At 38.3% G+C, this 20,332-nt stretch overlaps 3 protein-coding genes across 5 annotated transcripts; 2 read left to right on the plus strand and 1 right to left on the minus strand.

Annotated features, from left to right (window-relative positions):
* Positions 1-2,994: 2,994 nt before the first annotated feature.
* Positions 2,995-13,308, plus strand: LOC118808514 (deoxynucleotidyltransferase terminal-interacting protein 1). 3 transcript variants are annotated; one of them, XM_036571246.1, is made up of 13 exons: positions 2,995-3,109; positions 5,782-5,852; positions 5,976-6,072; positions 6,165-6,263; positions 6,345-6,410; positions 7,376-7,432; positions 8,201-8,262; positions 8,348-8,393; positions 8,495-8,553; positions 9,994-10,054; positions 10,161-10,232; positions 10,306-10,361; positions 11,745-13,307. In XM_036571246.1, exons 2-13 carry the CDS (start codon positions 5,797-5,799, stop codon positions 11,851-11,853), a joined length of 840 nt encoding a protein of 279 aa, XP_036427139.1. In that variant the 5' UTR covers positions 2,995-3,109; positions 5,782-5,796; the 3' UTR covers positions 11,854-13,307. The 3 variants fall into 3 exon arrangements, with proteins under 3 accessions (XP_036427139.1, XP_036427138.1, XP_036427137.1); XM_036571245.1 differs by having other exon boundaries at positions 3,011-3,418; positions 8,201-8,220; positions 11,745-13,308; XM_036571244.1 differs by having other exon boundaries at positions 3,011-3,418; positions 11,745-13,306.
* A 710-nt stretch (positions 13,309-14,018) lies between these two features.
* Positions 14,019-17,138, plus strand: ube2c (ubiquitin-conjugating enzyme E2C). The gene is made up of 7 exons (XM_036571247.1): positions 14,019-14,102; positions 15,149-15,259; positions 16,072-16,099; positions 16,182-16,268; positions 16,433-16,637; positions 16,750-16,809; positions 16,936-17,138. Exons 2-7 carry the CDS (start codon positions 15,159-15,161, stop codon positions 16,971-16,973), a joined length of 519 nt encoding a protein of 172 aa, XP_036427140.1. The 5' UTR covers positions 14,019-14,102; positions 15,149-15,158; the 3' UTR covers positions 16,974-17,138.
* Positions 17,139-18,038: 900 nt separating this feature from the next.
* Positions 18,039-19,982, minus strand: zgc:109913 (regulator of G-protein signaling 9-binding protein). The gene is made up of 2 exons (XM_036569607.1): positions 19,716-19,982; positions 18,039-18,574 (listed from the first exon to the last, which is right to left on the minus strand). The coding sequence occupies exons 1-2, from the start codon at positions 19,915-19,917 to the stop codon at positions 18,045-18,047; spliced, it is 732 nt and encodes a 243-aa protein (XP_036425500.1). The 5' UTR covers positions 19,918-19,982; the 3' UTR covers positions 18,039-18,044.
* Between the last annotated feature and the right edge of the window lie 350 nt (positions 19,983-20,332).

Genomic DNA, 20,332 nt, shown 5'->3' on the forward strand with positions numbered 1-20,332 from the left:
ATCCTGATCACTGGGCAGCATATTGAATGTAAATTAACAAGAAAAGAAAAAGGGGGGCCAAGGACTCCCTGTCATTTCTTGTTGGATTCATGAAATTTCTTGTTAAAATTGGCTTCGTTTGTTGCTATTAGTAACACACTAATGTGGTTGAGTTTTTGGGATCCTGTATGCTTATATGTAGTATCTTCTATCTGTTGTATATTCTCACCTCCCTCTGTATATACCCGTTTTCTTTTATGTTTCTCCTTTTTTCATTAAGTAATGTATTGTAATGACTTCAAAAGGCTTGGGGAAATGGCTCATGTGTTCCTGCTGTTAAAGCAGTATGTCATTCTTTTTAGATTCATAACGTAACCTGGCTCGACATTGTTAACCTCCAACTCGCCGAACTACTCACCCTCTGAATTCCTTATTTGAGCATTTAACACCAGATGGATTCTCATTCCTGGGGTGTTTTTTCTGTCACCAGCAAAACTGTAGATATTGTACAGAAAAGCATTATGAAGTATGATTGATTTTTTTTGTTTTGTTTTTTTTTTGTAGTGCGCTCATATGGGAAAAAAAAGTATTGTACATGTCTTTTTCTCCATGCTTTTTATTTGTTTTTATTTAACATTTTTTAAACAAATCTGTTTATGAATTATACAATTTATAAAATAGAAGTCATTTTAAACTAAACCAAAGTGATAACTAAAGAGGAGAAATTTATCTTGTATGTAAAAGTAGAGCTGTGTATGAACAGTAATGCATAGTGTAACCAGCAAATGACTCATTATTTTTATAAGTCTCCTTGTTCAGTTTTTTTTTCTGCATGATCAGAAACTTCACAATCAGAAATAATTACATGTAGCTTCATTATTGCATTAGCTTGTAGGCGTTGTCACGTCTGTCTTTAATGATGGATTTGCATATATTTCTGTCCGATTGATTTTTACCCCGTCACTGTTGCATTCGTTTGTTTTATTGGCTCTAAAGCATCATGAATGTCTTCTAATTTTGATGGACAAAGATGGAATGAATGTAAATAATGTTTGTGCTTAAATCGTTAGTTTCCTCTTCCTGTATATTATCAATGTTGTGGCATTTCTCATCTTCTGAATCAATATGAAGATATACATTTGGGTCAGTTTGGCTCTCAGTAAACTCTATTGAAACCATGTACCCCTGCGTGTGTGGTGTTTTGTCCCCTCTTCCCGTCCACCATACGGTATGATAGCTGTGTCTGATTGTGACAGAGGTGGGCAGAGTAAAAAAGAAAACGAGGTCAAGAAAGTGCTCCAGTACTCTGTACATTCAGCATCTATGAGTGTAGAAAATGATGAGCTGTTACTTTTTTTTTGTTTTTATGGGGGGGGGTTTCTTTCAGTCTGAACTAAAATGTTTGACTGTCAACAAAGGAGTTATGACATAATTACACACAAAAATAGTAATTAAATATGAATTAATAAATTCAAACTCAGTATGCTGTAGATCCTTATTCATAAATTTGTATGCAAATGTTTGAATACCTTGATCAAATTACATGATCTGTTGATTTTCTAAGTGAAAACAAGTTAACAAATGCTCTACAGTAAACAACTAAAATTTTCTCCTAATCTTAGAGTTTACTAATTATTTTTTTTAAATTTGACATCCTGCAAAAAAACTAAAACAATATTAAATGTGCCATAACCTTTGTACATGCCATGTTTTGACAATATATAATAAAATGTGTTCAGCAAACAGCGATTTTGCCATAAAGTGTGCAGAACTGGTCTGCGTAGAGGATGTGTGAACTTAGTTACACCTAGAAAATCCACATAACATGATTTGATCAGGGGTGTCCCAACCTTTGCATGTGACTGTATATACTTGAGTTTAGGACAAATACAGTTTCAAACAAAGTTTTTGGCTAGAAATGGAAAGCAGTCACTAAAAAGGGTATTTCAATGATTTATCAAAAAAAATCTGCATAATTAAAGCTGCGTCATTACGTTAAATACACAAATTGACTGGCCATCTCAATGAAAAATAAGATTTAAAATTTATTATTGTTTATTATTACATATTTTTTGCAAAGGTAATACACAACACATTTTTTATGATCAGATATTTTTAAGCACAACACTGCATCATTGAACAATTACATTTTATTTATTTTCTCATTAACTAGTAAAGCTACACATTCTGAACTATTATCGTTTTAAGCAGTGTACTGGTAGTTGACATACTACCTAGCATTAACTGGCCGACAATTAGGTACAAGCATGCATTTTAGCATTTGAATCACTTTTCAAAAGTTGCTTAAAGTTTCAATGAATTTTAAAAGTAAATTTGTTGTTAGGTGCTTTAAAAACAGGGTAGTTTGAAAAGTTGCTAAATCTAGCAACAATATAAGTTGACTTGCCACAACTGTAATTTTTTTTTATTACCACCAAAAAGCAACAAGAGTTCTTGAATAACATTCAAGAACCGAAAATATACATACATTCATTGCCAGTGTACACAGAGAAAATAATGAAAAAAAACATCCATCACATTATATTAAATTCTTTAACTGCATTGTTAGACATTAGGGCTTTCTTATTTTTTCAAATATTGTATAAGGATGACATATTGTTTGAAATCTTCCAAGAAGTGTATAGAATTAGGTTTGGAGAGAGACCATTTTACTTTATGAATATGAAACTTCCCTAATATAAGAATCAGCTGTATATAGGTTACAGTTTTCTTAGTTTAAACTTATCACATCTAAGATAAAACATATCAATCCCTCTGATACTCCCAAGCTGTTAGCTAATAAAGTTGTGCATATCTATCCAAAGCGTTCTTGTGTTAAACACAGTGATAAAACAAATCAGCGATAGTTTAATCCACGTTTAATCCACAAAAACACCGATATCATCAATATCTGCCCAAAGCCACAACTGTAATGGCGGCAGAACCGTTACAAACAGCCCCATCGCTCGGCCACGCCCACGACGGCTATGCGCGTGCGCAGCTAACACCCGACTTTTATTTTGGAAAATCACCAGAACGCACCCGGATGTCAGTTCTGAAGTGATTTCAGCACGACCCGAACCTCGCAGTTTTACGAGCTCTTTGGAAAAAGCGAATTGCTGTCACTTCGGCGAGTTATTCTGTACTATTTCCCTAGATTCTAACTATGTGTGTGATACGCTGAATTTTGTTAGTATTGCACTGCGCAGCAACTTCAAACGGCCGGCAGAGCGGATAAATCTGCTTTTCGCTCTCGCTGCTCTAACGACGCGAACTGCTCGGGACCTCCGACCCGTCAGAGCCGGAGGGCAACTTCAGAACTTCGGTTAAAGCGCTGTAACCTGCACTGATGGGTGCACACAGGAATGAGGGCCGCAGAGACTGGCTCCAGCAGGACGTCGCTGAGCAGGACGTAGCTGAGCAGCAGGTTCAGTCTGTGGTGAGTCGCAAGCTGTCTGAGTGAGAAACGCACCGCCTTTACCGTCTTCATGTTGATGATGACTCATTTCTGGAGCTGAAGTCAGCTGAATTGAGGCGCAGAGGAACACGAAGCTAAAGTCAGCTTCTCATTCGCCAGCTTCTTGTTCGAATTTTCCCGTTCCACCTTAAATGGTGCAGCAGTTACATCCTAGGTGTAACTGTTGCTCCATTTAAGGTGGAACTGGAACATTTGAACAAGAAGCTGGCGAATAGGAAGCCAACTTCGGCCTCGTCAAAGCAGATGTCAGTGTTAGACTTGAACGGTTGTATATCCTAATAACTACACCATACGACCTCTTTATCCATTAGAACTAAACAGGCTGTTTTTGTTTGTACCTTTAAGACTGACATATGCAAATGAGCTCTGTTCTGATTGGCTCTGTATAGTGTCTCATTAAAAAAGCAGTCCAGGCTGAAGCGCTGCTTATAACTTCAGTGTGAGTGGGCGGGGCTAATCTGGAGAATAAGCATATGTAGTCCATGTAAATATGTTCATCACAACAATTATGAATTCAGAAGGGGCTTTTTCTGCAGCTTAGCTTTCATAGTGACTGTATGCATTGAGGAGTGAATGGTAGGTTTTGAAATTTACACATAGTACTAGAGGCGGGCGATATGGCAAAAATATAATATTGCGATACTCGATCACGCTCTTTATTTTTTTAAACATCTGATCAGCTGGAACTGAGAAAAATAAACCAGTAGTGCTACATTCTTAAAAATACTATCAAAACCTATGAATATGGTGATTTTTCTTGAATATATCGTATGCTGTGTTGCACTAAATCCAGTTAAAGGGACTCATTTTACTCTCTTTATAATGAAACAGTTGGTCAGTGTTGTACAAGTACTGATGATATATACATGATACGTTCAGAAAAGCATGTTGTATTGTGACATAGTTTTTCTTAATAACAATATATTTTGTCATATTGCCCAGCCCTACATAGTACCTTTTACCCTCATTAAAAGAAGTAAGGACAGTTCCGTTTCCATGATATGAGCTCTTTAAGATCGCCCGTTATTAAAACAGGTGTTCAGTTGCGCCCAGTAGAATGTGATGCTCTGTAGCAGCCACACAGGTCTCCATGTCTAATGCTAACCATAGGCTAGAGGGGTATAAAGCCCACCCAGTGTTGGGCTGTGGAGCAGCAGAGCAGTGTTCTATGGAGTGATGGAGCTCCATCTAACACCTTTGGGATGAGTTGGAGTGATCCAAAACTGACAGACACAGACAGGAACGGAGCCTTGAGTGCGACTTCGTGTCTGGCACTGAGATATTTTGCCGCAGGGTCATTCCAAAACCGGGTGGGCGACTCTGTTTAAGTACACAAGTCAACTGCGTGTGGAAAAAGAAGAGCATATATAACTAACCTACCTAACATTACCTTTCTGTTATTCAGTAGATTCAAATAGTCCGAATTGTTCACAGTGGTGGTGATAGGAACCAGATGTCTGAAGAGGTTAGTGCCTCTGATGTCGCCCTCACAAAAAAGCTATTACATGAAATGTTTGCCATCGTGCTGCCTGATGCCTGGAACACTGTTTTATGATCGTTTTGAAAACATGTCTTTAAAAAGCCATTCATGGTGTAGAAGTACATGCAAGGCAAAATAGTACCCAGAGAAAACTTTCTCAGATTTACCACTATTCTACCATCATTTACATTACACATATAGAAGACAGGTGTAGGTTCACTGGTGGTTTTGGATGGTAAATAAAATGGCTGTATTTGTGTTGTAGACATCACCACCACCGTATCAGAAAACAGACTTTTTAAAAATGAATAAACAGAGAACTCTGCGTTCAGAACTGATGTGTCTCATCTGTTCAGAGGCGCTGATTAAAAGTGGAAACATCAAACGCCACTGCAATACAAACTACTTGGAATTCAGTTCCACGGACGCAAAATAACCCAAAGCTCAACATAAAAGCGCCACCAGAGTGGTTGTCCATTCTCTCACAGAACGAGAATAAGAAATGCTCAAGAATAACCTTTACTGTTGTTTTATTGAATTTTATTTTTAATGTTTACATTTATTCAGCCTTATTTAAATATTTTGTATTATGCATACATGGTGGGTTCTGTATGATCCTTTTCCAGAAACATGATTTTCGTGTCAGTAGAAAGAGAGAATAGAGAGGTTGTATTCACATTGGTCAGTACTTGTTTTGTCTTGTACAAGATAATGTACCAACTTCACCTGGGCTTTAGTATTTTGGATAAAGTGATCAGTGCTTATGTCAGTAAATAATGTAGTGTCAGCATGTTTTTCTCTGCTGTATTTCCATTTTGTGCTTTCTGTTTTTTTTGTGTGCTAGAATCCCTGGAACATCATGATCAAGCACAGACAGGTTCACCGCAGGGGTCGACGCTCACAGATGACCGTGAGGTAACTGTTAACATACTCATTTCTGCTCCTCGACTTTTGACTTGAATTTATCTGTAAGTCGTGTGAAGGCATTTTGTCTGGTTGTTTACAGTTTCCAGTTATCCGTCTTTGTGCTTCTCCTAGTTACACAGATCCTGTTATTTCTATGGACCTCCTGCGGAAGGTTCTGCAGCCCAGCTTCAACGAGGACATATTGGCCGTCTTCAGAAAATACATGAAGGTGAATAAACAAGCCAGTTGTCCACCAATTCTGTGTAGTTTCGGGGATATGTATAGTGAATGTCTGTTGGCTAATTTTTCCTCTCTGCGCAGTTTTTTGAAAAGGCAGCCAGCAATGTCAAAGAGAACGTGGGAGAGGATATACAAACGGACCATCTTATCAGGGAGGCTTGTCGAAACTGCTTGGAACACGTAAGGAAGATACAGCACCCAAGCAACTGACTAAAAGTTAAGAAGGAGGATTGTTTGTTAAGCAAATTTCTCCTTGTTTAGGCGAAACAGCTCTTTCCAGAAGCAGAGAAAACTGTCCAAAGACCTGTTTTCGATACCTCAGTGAAGGTAAAGATCAGTCAGTGCTGTTCGAATGTAACGTTGTTTTTTTGTTTTTGTTTTTTTTTTCAACAGAATTTGCTGTTAGTGTATTTGTCCCAGGGTTTGTGCTCGTCTGTCTGTCAAAATATGATGATCAGAGTGATTAAAATGAACTTGCTTGGAATAATTTTAGTCTCGCAGTGCCGGACATGACCTCATAGCACAAATGCACATCTGAGGACAATTTGTTAAACTTTTGGTGCTGGATTGCAGCGAATCCCGTTGCAACCAAGGTATGCCCCTCTGAAACAGCAGACAACAGCCACAAAGGCAAAGAATTCATATAGAGCAGCAAATGAGTGCACAGCGTCACTACTCTCCTCCATCTTGGTTTTTCATCATCTTCTGCCTGCACATTTCTCTTGGTTGACATCAGAATCTGTTGCAGCAAAAGTTGAAATGGTTTGAACCTTTTTGAAGCTCGACGAAGCGTCTTTCACAGCATGCAGGCCCGTTTCTCGTCCGAAGAGCTGACGCAGCGTCCTAACTGAAATATAGTGGGGGACTGTGTTTCTGACACTGCATCAGCTTATAGTGTGTAGGCACCCTAATGGAACTTTTTATCTCTTATGAGATGTCATGTTTAAATTTACCACATATATTGTGTTCTCTGCACGTGTGACAGACATCTACATGCACCATTGGAGCTTTTTTGGGAGACTTGTCAGTCATGCTAACTTGTGTTACATCCATGGACTAACAACAGGTTGTTGTCCGTTGGACGTTAAGCTCTGTCAAGGTGTTAAATCCCACTCAGTTTGTTCCCACCCTAATAAGTCTGCGCTCCTACCCACATTTAACCCAACATTTCTCATGCCTGTCCTCATCACAAGGTCATGTCTGGCTCTGAGAGACTAAGCATAATTTAGCTGAGAAATTCAGTGCGCAGGTTTTTAATCAGCTGTCCTAAAACACTTCCATCCGTCCTGCAGCGCTCACGGCAGATGGAGGATGACTCCAGTCAAAGAGGCAGCCCAATCCCAAAAAAGGTAGGTCTGTTAATAAAGCTGCTTTATCGTCAGTGGTCAGTTTAATAATAATGTATTACTATATTATTGTATTATATTATTGGCTGATCTAAAATGACATGAACATGTATGTGGCTTCTGAGAGTTTATATGCAGTAAAAAAGATGTAGTTTTTAAAGGAAGTAAGTAACCTGGTTCAAATATTTCATTGTACCTTTAGTATTAACAGAACAATGATTTATGTTTTACATTTGTCAGGTTATTATTTGAAGTTCAGTGAACTCAAAATTTTAAGTCAACCAGGTTACTTACTTTTTTTAGTTCTGCATCATACATTTTTCACAGAGTTTGTGATGTTGATAATGGTAAAATAGTGGTAAATCACAAAAACAGTGTTTTCTTTGGGTACTGCTTTGGTGTATAATACTCTACAGATACCACTCTGCCGTGACCGTATTTTTACAAATATGTTTTAGGTTAAAACTTTTTTGCAAACCTATCAGATTTATAGCCATTTTGTGTTGTTGCTTTCTGTAAAATAGCTTTTAGATCCATTAAAAATTCAGACATGCTATCACCACCACTGTGAACAATTCAGTAAGTTTATCTAGAACTGAGCATTTCATACCAAATCACTCTGAATGACTTTCTGAAATTGTGAAAAATTGATTGAATTTACATTTAAATATTCATTAAGCCAATCTTAGGCTAATCCTTCGTAAAAGAAGCAGTGGCTCCATTTCACACTATGTAAGTTGTTACTGACACATGATTTTCCTCTGTGTTTAGAGAAAGGGACGTCCCCCTGGGCAAGTTATATCTTATGACAGAACTATACCGTACAGCACTCCGTAAGTACTGTAGGCGATTCTGTATGTTGTTTACATGTTGGAAATTATATTTTTAAACTTGGAAGTGTAAAATTCTCCTCTACAGGATAAAGCCTAAGACATCTGAACCCATAAAGCGGGAAGGACCAAAGGTTAAGAGAATGTTGTATCTTCTTCTTTACTAGATCATGTATTATTACACTACATAATAAACAGATTGCCTGCTTTTAATGTGCTTCTCCCTCTCGTTCAGTGGGATCCCACCAGGTTGAATGAGAAAAGCACGTTTGTTTTAGGATCCAGAGCGAACAAGTAAGTGTTTCTTTATTGAGTTGCTTTGCTCTCTGTTGGGTCATGTGGCTGGCTGCTAGCATGTCATAAGAACATAAGCACCACTGGCCAAAATTGTTGGCGTCACTGTAGTGGTGAACACATGATTTATAAGGTTCTGTGACTACGTTTAAAATTGCGATCCATGGTAAATATAGAGAAAGTAGTGTGTTATAACTGTAATATCAAAACCTTGTAAATCCATTTTTATATTTTTGCCCTATTTTAAAACTAGGACTAGAGCTACCAATTCCTGAATGGTACTTTTTTCAGGACCTTCTTTTAAATCACAAACTGAAAGTAGGTCAAAACTAGGTATATTTTCTGTCCGCATCAGGCTGCAAACTAATCAAGTAGTGTTGCCATTAGTAATATACATACAGATTGTAATCTACCCAGCCCATCAGCAGTCTACATTTTGGAAAACAGATGCTTGTTTGCTGCTGGATACTAATAACGCCGACAGCTTAGGTATCAAAATTTAGTTTTGAATGACATGAAATTTTTCAACACTCAGTAATTATGTAAGTACTATTGAATTAAATTACTACTGAATTTCGATATCCAGTCCTATTGAAAACATCAGCAGCTGTTTGCGTTCTGTGAACATGTAATGATAAATGGACTGATAGTTTCCGTTTCAGAGACACAATGTTTTGTTTTCACAGCAACAAAATACTGTTCAGTTGTTGTGTTAAAGGGTTCAGAGGCTCTGCTTGATTTTTTGTTTCTTATACCAAGGTCTGCTAATAGCTGCTAATAGAGCGCTAACGTAAGGCCTTAGTGTACCTCTAATGAAACGAAGTAGCGAAGTTTGCACAAAGCTGGAACATGTTGCGAGCTTGCATAATCTGCATTTCATTGTTTTGGCTGTCCTGTGTGAGCATTAAAACTGAGTTGCTATGTGCGCAACACGGCGAGCGAGGATGATGTCTGCGGTTGTTGGATTTCTCTGCAGTTACGTCACATTAGCTGCGCTCCAAAGCCCAGGCTGCATTTCTCAGCCACTACATTATAGCAGGCCTTTCCATATATCGTCCATATATCGGATTTTATTTAGGATTCTTTGTATATATGTAGTTTGTTGTACTACATGAGAACTCTCCATTTCCGTGAAGAAATGAAAAAGCAACAAACTCAATGCAACGGGCTCCATTTTCTCACCAGTTCCCTCACAAGTTTCGTGCCGCTCTGGCGACGTCACCACGCAGCCTCGTTAGGACTGTTCCATGTGTGTGAACAATAGGCTACTAAGGAGTAGTCTTCATAGGACAGTCCTACCAAGTACCCTAACTAGCTCGGCTGCAGCCTAGGCTTTGGAACACAGCTATTGGTGGCCGAAGTCAAGCGAACGTCATGTCTGTTAGAATTATTTATTGTATATATGCAGAGAGAAAAACAACTAATGGAGTTTATTTTTAGGGCTTTAGGGATGGGTGGCACCAGAGGAAGGATCTACATTAAACATGCAGACCTGTTCAAGGTATTGTGGATTTTCTTTGCTGGGTTGCTACTAAACTGTTCATAACAGTGTCCAGCCATGACGGGGTGTGTGTGTGTGTGTGTGTGTGTGTGTGTGTGTATTTCAGTACGCTGCCGATGCTCAGGACAAACACTGGCTTGCAGAGCGGCAGCACATGAGAGCCACAGGTGGAAAGATGGTAAGAGTGTGTGCTGCATTAATAAAGGCTTATTCTTAACTCTTCTGAATTTGTAATGATGTGCATTTTTCAGGCATATCTGTTAATTGAAGAGGACATCAAAGAGCTTGCTTTAAGTGAAGAATACAAGTAAGTAATAGTCCATTATAAGTCCATTATAAGACCCTTTACTCCTGGTTAAATTGAACATATACAAACAATAGATATCAATGCTTTATTATGATTAATCCCACCTTTGTTAGAGAACGTAAACAGTGGAGTCCTGCCCGTTAGTACAAATGCTTAGTCTTTTCTAATTTGATGCAAAATTTTCATTACAAATTATATTATTAGCCTAACAACTTGAGTAAAAGTAGAATCTCTGAACTGTTAGCCTTCAGAATTTCTTAGTATTTGGAATTTGACAGCATGCACTTGAGCTGGACTACACGACGTGCAAAATCCTCTCATGAGTAGATCAGATCCACCTGAGAATCGTCTGAACACGAGCTTCAGTAGAAGAAATAAGACAAAAAATATGACCTTTTTTGTTCAAAGTTAAATCTGTCACAATTTTGCTTAAATTTGAGTAGTGACCTAGAAATAAGGCAGAATTGTCAATATTTCTTCTTCGTTTTACTTGTCATAACTTTTCATTGTTTATTTTCAGGTTTAAATAGAAAAATACCAGATTTTCGATGTGGTCTCAGACTTTTGGACCCTGCTCTGTATAGAAATCTTATCAGCTGATAAGCAGCTTATGATTGACTGTCATCAAGTTTTTCAGCTTTATTTCTGCCCATCACTCACTGTCATGATGCTGAGTGCGGTTACATGCACTTAATCATCTGATAATTGCAGGAAATCAAATTTTGTCAATAATCTGATCAACATGTTTACATGCACTTGAGTAATCAGATAATGGAAAACTCCAGGTCTACATGAGTCTTTAATCAGATTTCTGCTTTACAACCAGCCAATAAACTCACAGAAGAAGACCTGACGTAAACATAATGTAAAACTGAAACTTCATGCTGAGGCTTTTTTTTTAAACATCGTGCCACTTTAGCTGAAAATATGAACATACATCATCTAAAAGATGAAGATTATTTAAATCCTTAATTTCATCAACCATGTAGTTGGTTTCAGTGTCACTCCAAAAGTGTTTTGCTGCATCTCGTGGCAGCACTGCTTGCTTATTTCCAGTACCGCTGTCTGTTTTCGCACATGTGCAGTCTGAGAAATCTGAAAGAAATCAGAGTAAGAGTTTAAATGCAGTGAGGAATCTGATTACTGAGCTAAAATCCAGCTCTCTTTATTGGATTTCTTAATCAGATTTCTAGACCTTACTGAGCTAAGAAATTGGAGTGTTACTCTCTCTTCAGAGCTTGAACTCTGCCAAGTTCAAGTTTCTAGCTCATCTTAGCTCGCTAATGTTAGAAGAGCTTGGCAGTGATGAACTAGCCACCAAGAATGGGACCATGACTATAATAACTTGAACTTCACATCATATTTGTTCTTGTAAATCTCTAGAGACTGCCCTGACTTGAGGCTGGATGAGCTGAAGCCATTCGTGGTGCCAATATGGATGGTAGAGAAGATGCAGAAGGCAATGGAAGCTCAGAGATCTGAGAAGGACTAGAGGAATGAGAGCCCAGCACATTTTAGGTTATAAGATCTTTTCTAGGATCAGCTCCCCTCGACTGTATAATATGGCTTATTTTAAGTCATAATTGTAATCATATTGAATAAAAACGAGAGGAAACTGATAGTAGATCAACAGTCTTACTCTGAGAATTTTGGTAGATACATTTCCTAATGTCATAAAAATTATCAGCCTTCTAAACCACAATAGAAGTCACTGGACCATGCACATGTTGACCACAGCGTAGTTTGCATTATTTTGATTTCCGTTTGTGGTTTTCATTATTGACTCTGGCCTTACAATCAAGCTTAGGAATTTGTTGCTTACTCTCATGCTGGAAAAGTGTGAACTATCAGATGTTCACCAGTTTTGTTTTCATAAACCAGTATTTATAGAGATAATGTTAGACTGAAACAGTTTAGATGTTTGTCTTCCTTTTTTCTTCAATCAGCAAAATACCTTTTTGTAAAAAAAGCAACAAAAAAAAAAACATTTTTTTGTATGAGAAAATATTTGCAAAAGTGCAAACTCAGTGGTACTATGAGTGCTTTCTTCTGTGATTTTGGATCTTTATTTTTCTTCTTACCCTCTCTTTAAAGGAGCATTCCACTGATTTTCCTAAATTTCTGCATAATTCAGTGGTTGAGATGTAAACTTTTATTCTTCATTCAGTTTGATATGAGACGGCTCATTGTAGAGAAACTTGCCGACTCTGAGTTCCTCTGATTTACTATCCAAAACCACCAGTGAACCTACACGTCTTCTGATTTTTTACATGTAATATTGATGATGGTGAAATAGTGGCAAGTCTGAAAAAAAATTCTTTGGTGACTATTTTGCCTTATTTTTACTCTGCATGTACCCCTTCGCCAGGAATGGATTAAAAAAATATATGTATTAGGTAAACAGTTTATAGGACGACGATCATAAAACAGTGTCTCAGACATCAGGCAGCCATTTTATGTAATAACTTTCTTTAAAGGTGCTTTTAGAGGCAGACGTCTGGTTCCTACCACCACCAATAATTCTGTCTCATCAAGTTTCTCTGAAAAAGAGCGTTTTACACCAAACCACTCTGAATGACTTTGTTTACATCTCTACCATTATATGGAAATTTTGAAAAATTAGTGGAACACTCCTTTAAGTTTATACCTTGTGAATGTTTTTTTTTACACAATACTGAACCTCTTTTATTTGTGTTGTCAAAGGGAATTGATTCATTTTGTCTATAATTTCTCTTTTTCACCTTTTATTTACTGTTTAATACTCCAGAAAAGGGAGTTCTTCTGTTCAAGCTACAAAAGCATTGTAGTATGCCATGTGCAGTACTGTACACACTTAAAAAAAGGTGGTTCTTCAAGAGTTCCTTAGTAAAGGGAATGGTTCTGTTTAGAACAGTGAGTTGTACATAGAACCATTTCATGCTTAAAAGGTTCTTTGCATGGTGGAATAGTTCTTTAGATTGACTGAGAATGTGTTGTATATGGTTGTACCTTGTTCAACCTTTTTGAAAGTAGTGCTATTTAGCACCAAAAAGTGGCGTTCTGTATTTACAAGCTTGACATCGTACACAATAGCAGAATGCTCTTTGGTGCTATATAGAACTATTTTCAAAAAGGTTCTGTATAGAACCATTCAGGTGACAACACATTCTCCGTTTGTTTCACCATGCAGAGAATCATTTAAAAATTAAATGGTTGTATATAGATCTCATGGTTTTGAATAGAACCATTGCCTTTACTAAAGAACCTTGCATAATCTTTTTTAAGTGGGTACTTGTAATTATTTTAGGGGGAAATGAGAAAAATGAGTTGTTTTACAGTGAGGAAAGAAAAAGATACTGTACATTATTTTTGAAATATTTTGTGGAAAAAATAAAGCTGTTACACTTTACATCGAAACAGAAAAAAAAATGAAATTTATCAGTTTATTTCCCAAACAATAAATATTTTTTGTCTACACTTCCTGCTCCCTTGTGTTCATCTGCGGCGCTTTCAACGGTCGTAGACACGCCCACCCGAGAGCATTGTCCAATCAAGTCGCAGCGTGCCATAAGGTGCGTTATTTAATGGTTGCTAGGGCCAAGCTTTGTTTTGAGTGCTCGTTTCTGATTGGTGGAGACGCCAGGCGGGGCGGTGAAACAGTTGAGAGAGAGTCAGTTTAAACGGGGGGGCGGGATGAGATTTTAAAATCTCACTGTGCACAACTCCGTTAGTGACTGTTGGCCGAAGGACGGCACGCAGCTGGTAATATACACCGAACATCCATTTTACTCCATTAGCTGTATTTAGGAAAGGCGTTTGATTGTACACTAAAGCTTTTGTGCACATTTTGTTTGTCTGCGTTTGACTTCAGCCTTAACGTTACTCATATGTGGCTGTTGTTGTTCTAGACGTTAACGCTGGCCAGCTTAGCCAAGAACTCGCCGTGCTAGCTATCTCATTTAATTTGCCTACTTTAAGCGGTTATTTAAGTCTGTATGAGATCGATAATGCATCTCATATCTCACGCTGAAGCTTAATAACGTGCCGGCTGATATTTAACGCTAGCTGGTTGCAGTTGGAGACCTTAATGGACGTCCGGCTGCTAGCTCGGCTAGGCTATCGTTAGTTTCGCACTGCGGTGCTTAATGTTAATGACGTTGAAATGCAAGGTTAGCTCGCTAGCTAATAAAGGGTGAAACTAGTCATGATTTATAGTTAGACTAAACTAAGCGCTCCAGGTTTTAGAATAAAAAATTGTAGCGTTATGTCTGTGCAACGTTAGATTATGAAGGTCGCTAGTTTAGGTAGCCTAACGTAAGCTAACCTAAGTGTGAGTAAAGCAGTTAACGTTATCGTTCAGCGTCTGTTAGATATCTAATCACACAACGCAGACAGAAAATATTTCCTTAAGTTATCATTTGCAGATCGTTTGAGATGATCTTGTGATGTCTTTGTGATTTGTCGCTGTTCAGTTAACTAAATCGCCTCCGACGCTGCACACTTAACGAAGCCGAAGTTGGCTTCCTTTTCGCCGGCTTGTTCGAATTTCCCAGTTCCACCTTAAATGGTGCAGCAGTTACTTTAGAGCGCCCGACGCGCCAGTGCGACTGCTTCACCATTTAAGGTGGAACTGAAAATTCGAACAGGCAGCTGGCCAACAGGAAGCCGGCCATAGCCTCATGTGGAGTTGACTTCAACTTACACAGCTAATGTTAGTCGGACTGTCCTCGTGTTTATATACAAATTGTTGTCAACTGATAAACTGGCCAGAACAGCGCGATTCCTTAACCAGAATGGTCTCTTCACAGGTTTTAAGCAATGGCCTCCCAGAATATGGATCCTGCGGCAGCCTCGTCCACAGCGGCTTTAAAAGGAAACGAAACTGGCGGAAGTGTACCGAAAGGCTCCGTTTCGAAAAGGTACGCAGTGACCTCCCCATTCAAAAGCTTTTCCAGACTCGGGATGTTGCAGGACTGGGCATTATGACAATATATATCATTATAGTGATACATTTTGGCACAATACTTTTTGCTTTTCTGAACATGTATGTCGTGTATATGTCTGGAAAAAAATAAATTTCGTGACGCATCATGTGTTGGGAAGGTTCCTCTAAGTTTGCTATATCGTCCGCCTCTAGGATGTACTCGTTCTTATTTTTGGACGACCAGTCTTCAGGTCATCTGCATTCTTGTCTTGCGTGTTTTCTTGTTGGTTGACATGATACTTTAACGTTCACATAAGTATTGAAATCATGCTGGCAACTAGAACTATGTGTAGCTAAACAAATAATCATTAGGGATGCATAATAATATCTTAATCATATTGGTATCAGCATGCATGTGCTTTAAAATTAGCAGAATGAGGCATTTGGATGATATTTGATGCGTTTATTGTACTTCAGAAGAGCAGAATGTTTAGGTGGTGCTGGACTGCTGCAGTAAAATGTATGCATTTTATTAAATGAATTGTATTCATTTTACTGCATTTGTAACCCTACAGAAACAAATGTTATATTTCTCCATAATGCTAATCCAGATGGATCTATTCCCAGTTTCCACAATTTGTACATGTGAGCATCGGTACAAAAGGTTATATTGCCCCGCAACTCCCATGTCTGTGCATCCCTAATAATCATATTGATGAATGTAGAAAAGTGAAGCACAATTTTCCTTTGGTCTTAGTTCTATGACATAAATCTACCCATTACTGATTGCTGTTATTTTGTCTCCAGGCTTCAACAAGAGCTGATGACACTTATGGTGAGTCTTTTCAAATACCTAAAGTTATTTTTAAAAATTGTTTTACAGTGTTTTAACTTTGTCTTTGTGTTTTTGCCCACAGATGTCTGGCGATAAGGGAATTTCAGCGTTTCCAGAGTCTGACAATCTCTTTAAATGGATTGGCACAATAGATGGGGCACAAGGAACAGTAAGTCTTATAATTTGTTTATTACAATTAGCTGAGGTTTATTTGCCCCACATTCAGTGCAGACAGTTCACATTTTTTCTTTACCTTTACCAGAGAGTGGGTAAAGCTCAATATTTTTCCCCCTGCATGTTGTTCAACCAGTGATTTTTATTTTTCATCTAAAGGTATATGAAGGCTTGAGGTATAAGCTGTCATTGGAGTTTCCCAGTGGATACCCTTACAATGCCCCTCGAGTGAAATTCATCACTCCCTGCTTCCACCCAAATGTTGATGAGAATGGGTTCATCTGCTTAGACATTTTAAAAGAGAAGTGGTCGGCTCTCTATGATGTTCGATCCATTCTGCTGTCTATTCAGAGTTTACTTGGGGGTAAGATGTTTCTCAGACTTGATCTACATTCTATCTTGACTTGCTTGTTGTCTCTAATATCCAGCTTCTTTTGTGAATGACCATTATCTTTCAAAATCCACTTTCTGTGTAGAGCCCAACAATGATAGTCCTATGAACTCTGTTGCTGCTGAATTATGGGATAACCAGGAAGGTAAGCAGTTAAAGCACATGCAGTGGTCAGTCTAAGGTTATGCTGCTTATTGTGGTGTAATGAATATTCACTTTATTAATGATGAGGGTAAGAAAATATGTCCATAATTCTTTGTTCTTTTTCCAGCCTTCAAAGCCCATTTGCACGCAACCTACAAGAATTGACCCCCTGCAATTTAACATGCCTGCCTTTCCTTTCCCTTTTATTTCTGTGTGTGACCTCACTTTTTTCTTGCTCATAATTATGTAAATTAAAACCTGTCTGTTTAATGTACAGTATTTGTATGTTGAATTTAACTTGTCTGAATAAAATGGCGTTCAGTAGTTGGACTCTTGGGTATTTATTCACTAATGTACAGTAAAGCCTAGCGCAGACTGCCATATTCACAAAAACAAGGCAGAACCATGGCATTATTTGAATGAACAGAACTACACTAGGATGGAAAAAATACAACAGACTTGAGCTGTCTGTGTATTCAACACATTACATTGGGAACAGGTTAAAATTAAAACATTTGTTATCCACTTCTCCAAGATATTTATACTAGCAGCAAAAGAATAGGATATTTATTTATGTCTACAGTCTTATCAAATGGTCGAAAACTTGTGACCTTTTGTTTAAGCACATTGGTTGGTGAATGAGGACCATTCTTAAGAAGAAATTTGTTCTTAAAATCCATTTATGCAGTTTTCGAAGATTCTGTCACTCACTATTGTTTTCTTATTTGGGATTTGTTTTTAAGTAAGAACAGACTCTTATGTCCACTCAACCATTTCTGCAGTTTAAGTTCACATCATGAAGCTGACGTAGACTTTTTCTTAAGATCTTTCTGAAGAGTACCAGAGAAAAAACGTAGGACGATATTGGCAAAAGAGGCTCGATGTTTGTGCCTGGAACATCATATTTGGTTGAGTTGCAAATTATAAAGTTTTGTTCATTTGACCTAAATGAAGAATAAGATGCATGAAAAATATTTATTAAATTTTCCCAGATGGGAATTTTGACCAAACGAAGGTTTTATTTGGGTTGTCTACAGTCCTGTGAAAAAAGTTTTTACTTGCAGGTAGGGGGCAGTGTTTTACACATTTAAAAAATGGTCTACCCTGTGCAACAGAGAATAGAAGAACTTGGTGAGCTCCCAACAAATGATGGTTAACTGAACTTAAAGGCATACCATGATAATTTGGACTCCCCTCCAGAGCTATAATCTTCATATTCCTATCAACACAATGGCTCTAATTGAGCAGACAGAATATACACCCTAATTTGCAGTTGGAATGATTGCAGCAGCCAGAAGCTCTGTTGTCCTGAGACACCACCTCCACCTCCATGATCTCTTCCAAAGTGTCATCCTCGTCTTGTGTGTCTCCACAGCCCTCAGCCCAGGCGTTTTGTGTGGGCTCCACTGACCACAGTGGCACGTTCACTCTCTGAAGCATCTCCTGGAGCAGCCTGTCGATCTCCTGCACATGGCTCTTGAGGTCTGGCCTCCTCTCCCCCTCTGTTGTTACCCAGGGTGTCTGTACGGTGGCAGCCCGACCTGCTACTTCAGAACCTCCACCAGTTGCTCCACTGTTGACCAGGGCCCGACGGTCCTTGCGTTGGCCAAGGGGAAAGGTCTCCTGGAGGATGCTGACCTTCCTTAGGTCCTGCTGGAAATTCTCCAGGGCACAGAGGAAGAGCACCCACATGCGCTCCACCTGCTCGCGATCCTCCTGCACTTGCTCAGTCTCCACCAGCAGGGCCAGCAGCCTCCGGTGCATCCCTGGAACATGAGCGTATCCAGGATAAATAATGCTTACATGTTGTAATGGAGGAAGTGTGCACTTAAAGAACAAGACAATAAGAAAAGAAGTACACACTAAATTCCCTCTACCCCACCCCCCAAAATAGGCATAATTCTGATATATATTTTTTGTCATTATAATCATATATATATAATATATATATATATATATATTATAATATATATAAGTTGTTGTAAAGTCAGATTTTTTACCACTGTCATTTTACTTACTGTGTTGACATGAAACTTTAAATCCAATATTGTCAGTAGTGTTACTCAGTACAATTATTCAGATATATAAATACAAAATACAGAAATTATGTGTAGTCTGAATAGACTAAAAAATCAATTTGATCAGTTATTAATCTCAGTTTTACTGAGCTCTGCTAAAGCCTGAGTAGACTGATAAATCAATGCGATGAGGAGTTATTAATCTCATTGTTACTGAGCTTTTTTGAGGGATGACCAAACAAATAATCTCCTCAGCAGTAGATGTGTTTGTAAGTAATACGTTTAGCATCGGTGTAGTACTTGACTCCTACTTGGGGATTGTGGGAGCAGCAGTGGACTGAAGCAGGCGATGACAGAGAAAAGAAAGAAGTTGAGAATTTCAGAGACCGATTTAAATGCTAAGCACGTTTTCCATGAAACTTCTTAACAGAAGAATTACATGAAGAAAACTGCCAACCAGTAACAGTAAGGAACAGCATGAATTAAATCAAAATTACAGCAGAGTTTTCCCATTGTCTTATCAATATGTATTGTAAATGTATTCTGGATGTATTCAATTAATATAGCGTATAAATTGTTACAGACTACATTAGTGAATACATTTAGCACAGTGTATTCAGTTTTCAGACATTAAATTCAATTCTCCTTTTCCTCTTTATTATTGTCATGTTTGTTATTGAGGAATTTAAAATAATTAATCACAATCATTTTCCCCATATTGCCCGGCTCTATGCTATAGTGACCGCACAAAGCTGGCTGCCAAAAGACTGGTAAAAATGTTGTATATAGTCATACAAATGATATCTTTCTTTGTTAAAATTATGTTGCCCACAAGACTTTAGTGAAATCCGCTACCAATTACCTATTACTCGCCTCCACTATTCCCTACCTGTGCATATCCTATGAGCCAATGCCCTGGTTTCCTCCAACTCCTCTCTCAGGCTGCTCCCATCTGTGTTGCTCCCTAAGCAGGTGGCCATTTGCTGGTAGCAGGCGGTTACCTTGCTGAGGGCGCTTTGCGCCTGCTCACACTCGCTCACCTGTCTCCGCCTGGCCTGTATCTCCCCCACCGACCTCCGCCAGCGATTCATGTCCACTGGTGTGCTCACAGCCCACAGCTGATCAAAGATTTAGCACATTTGGGACTCACTTCCTGTACACAGAGACATCCTGGACATAAACTAAAAATACTTTGAGTGATGAATCTTTCTGCAGAGCTAGTCTAGCACAGCTCTGTGCTTACAGGTAACTGGAATATCTCTTACCACTAAAATGTAGAATATTACATGTTTAAGTCTGTTTTTTCATGGCAGAGAAAGCACATTATTCAATCCTGCAAGTCCTTGTTCTTTGCTGTAAGCTGATTATACCAGTTTAGTCCAGCAACCCTCTCCTCAAAATCTGCAACAAAGTGATAACTATAATATATAATATTGTATGTACTGTTTTATATATAAAATAATATTGTTATAAAATCATTAAAGATTTTTGTATATTAAAATTCAA

This window comes from Colossoma macropomum, unplaced genomic scaffold (genome assembly GCF_904425465.1).
Source record: "Colossoma macropomum unplaced genomic scaffold, Colossoma_macropomum, whole genome shotgun sequence".
Lineage (NCBI taxonomy): Eukaryota > Metazoa > Chordata > Actinopteri > Characiformes > Serrasalmidae > Colossoma > Colossoma macropomum.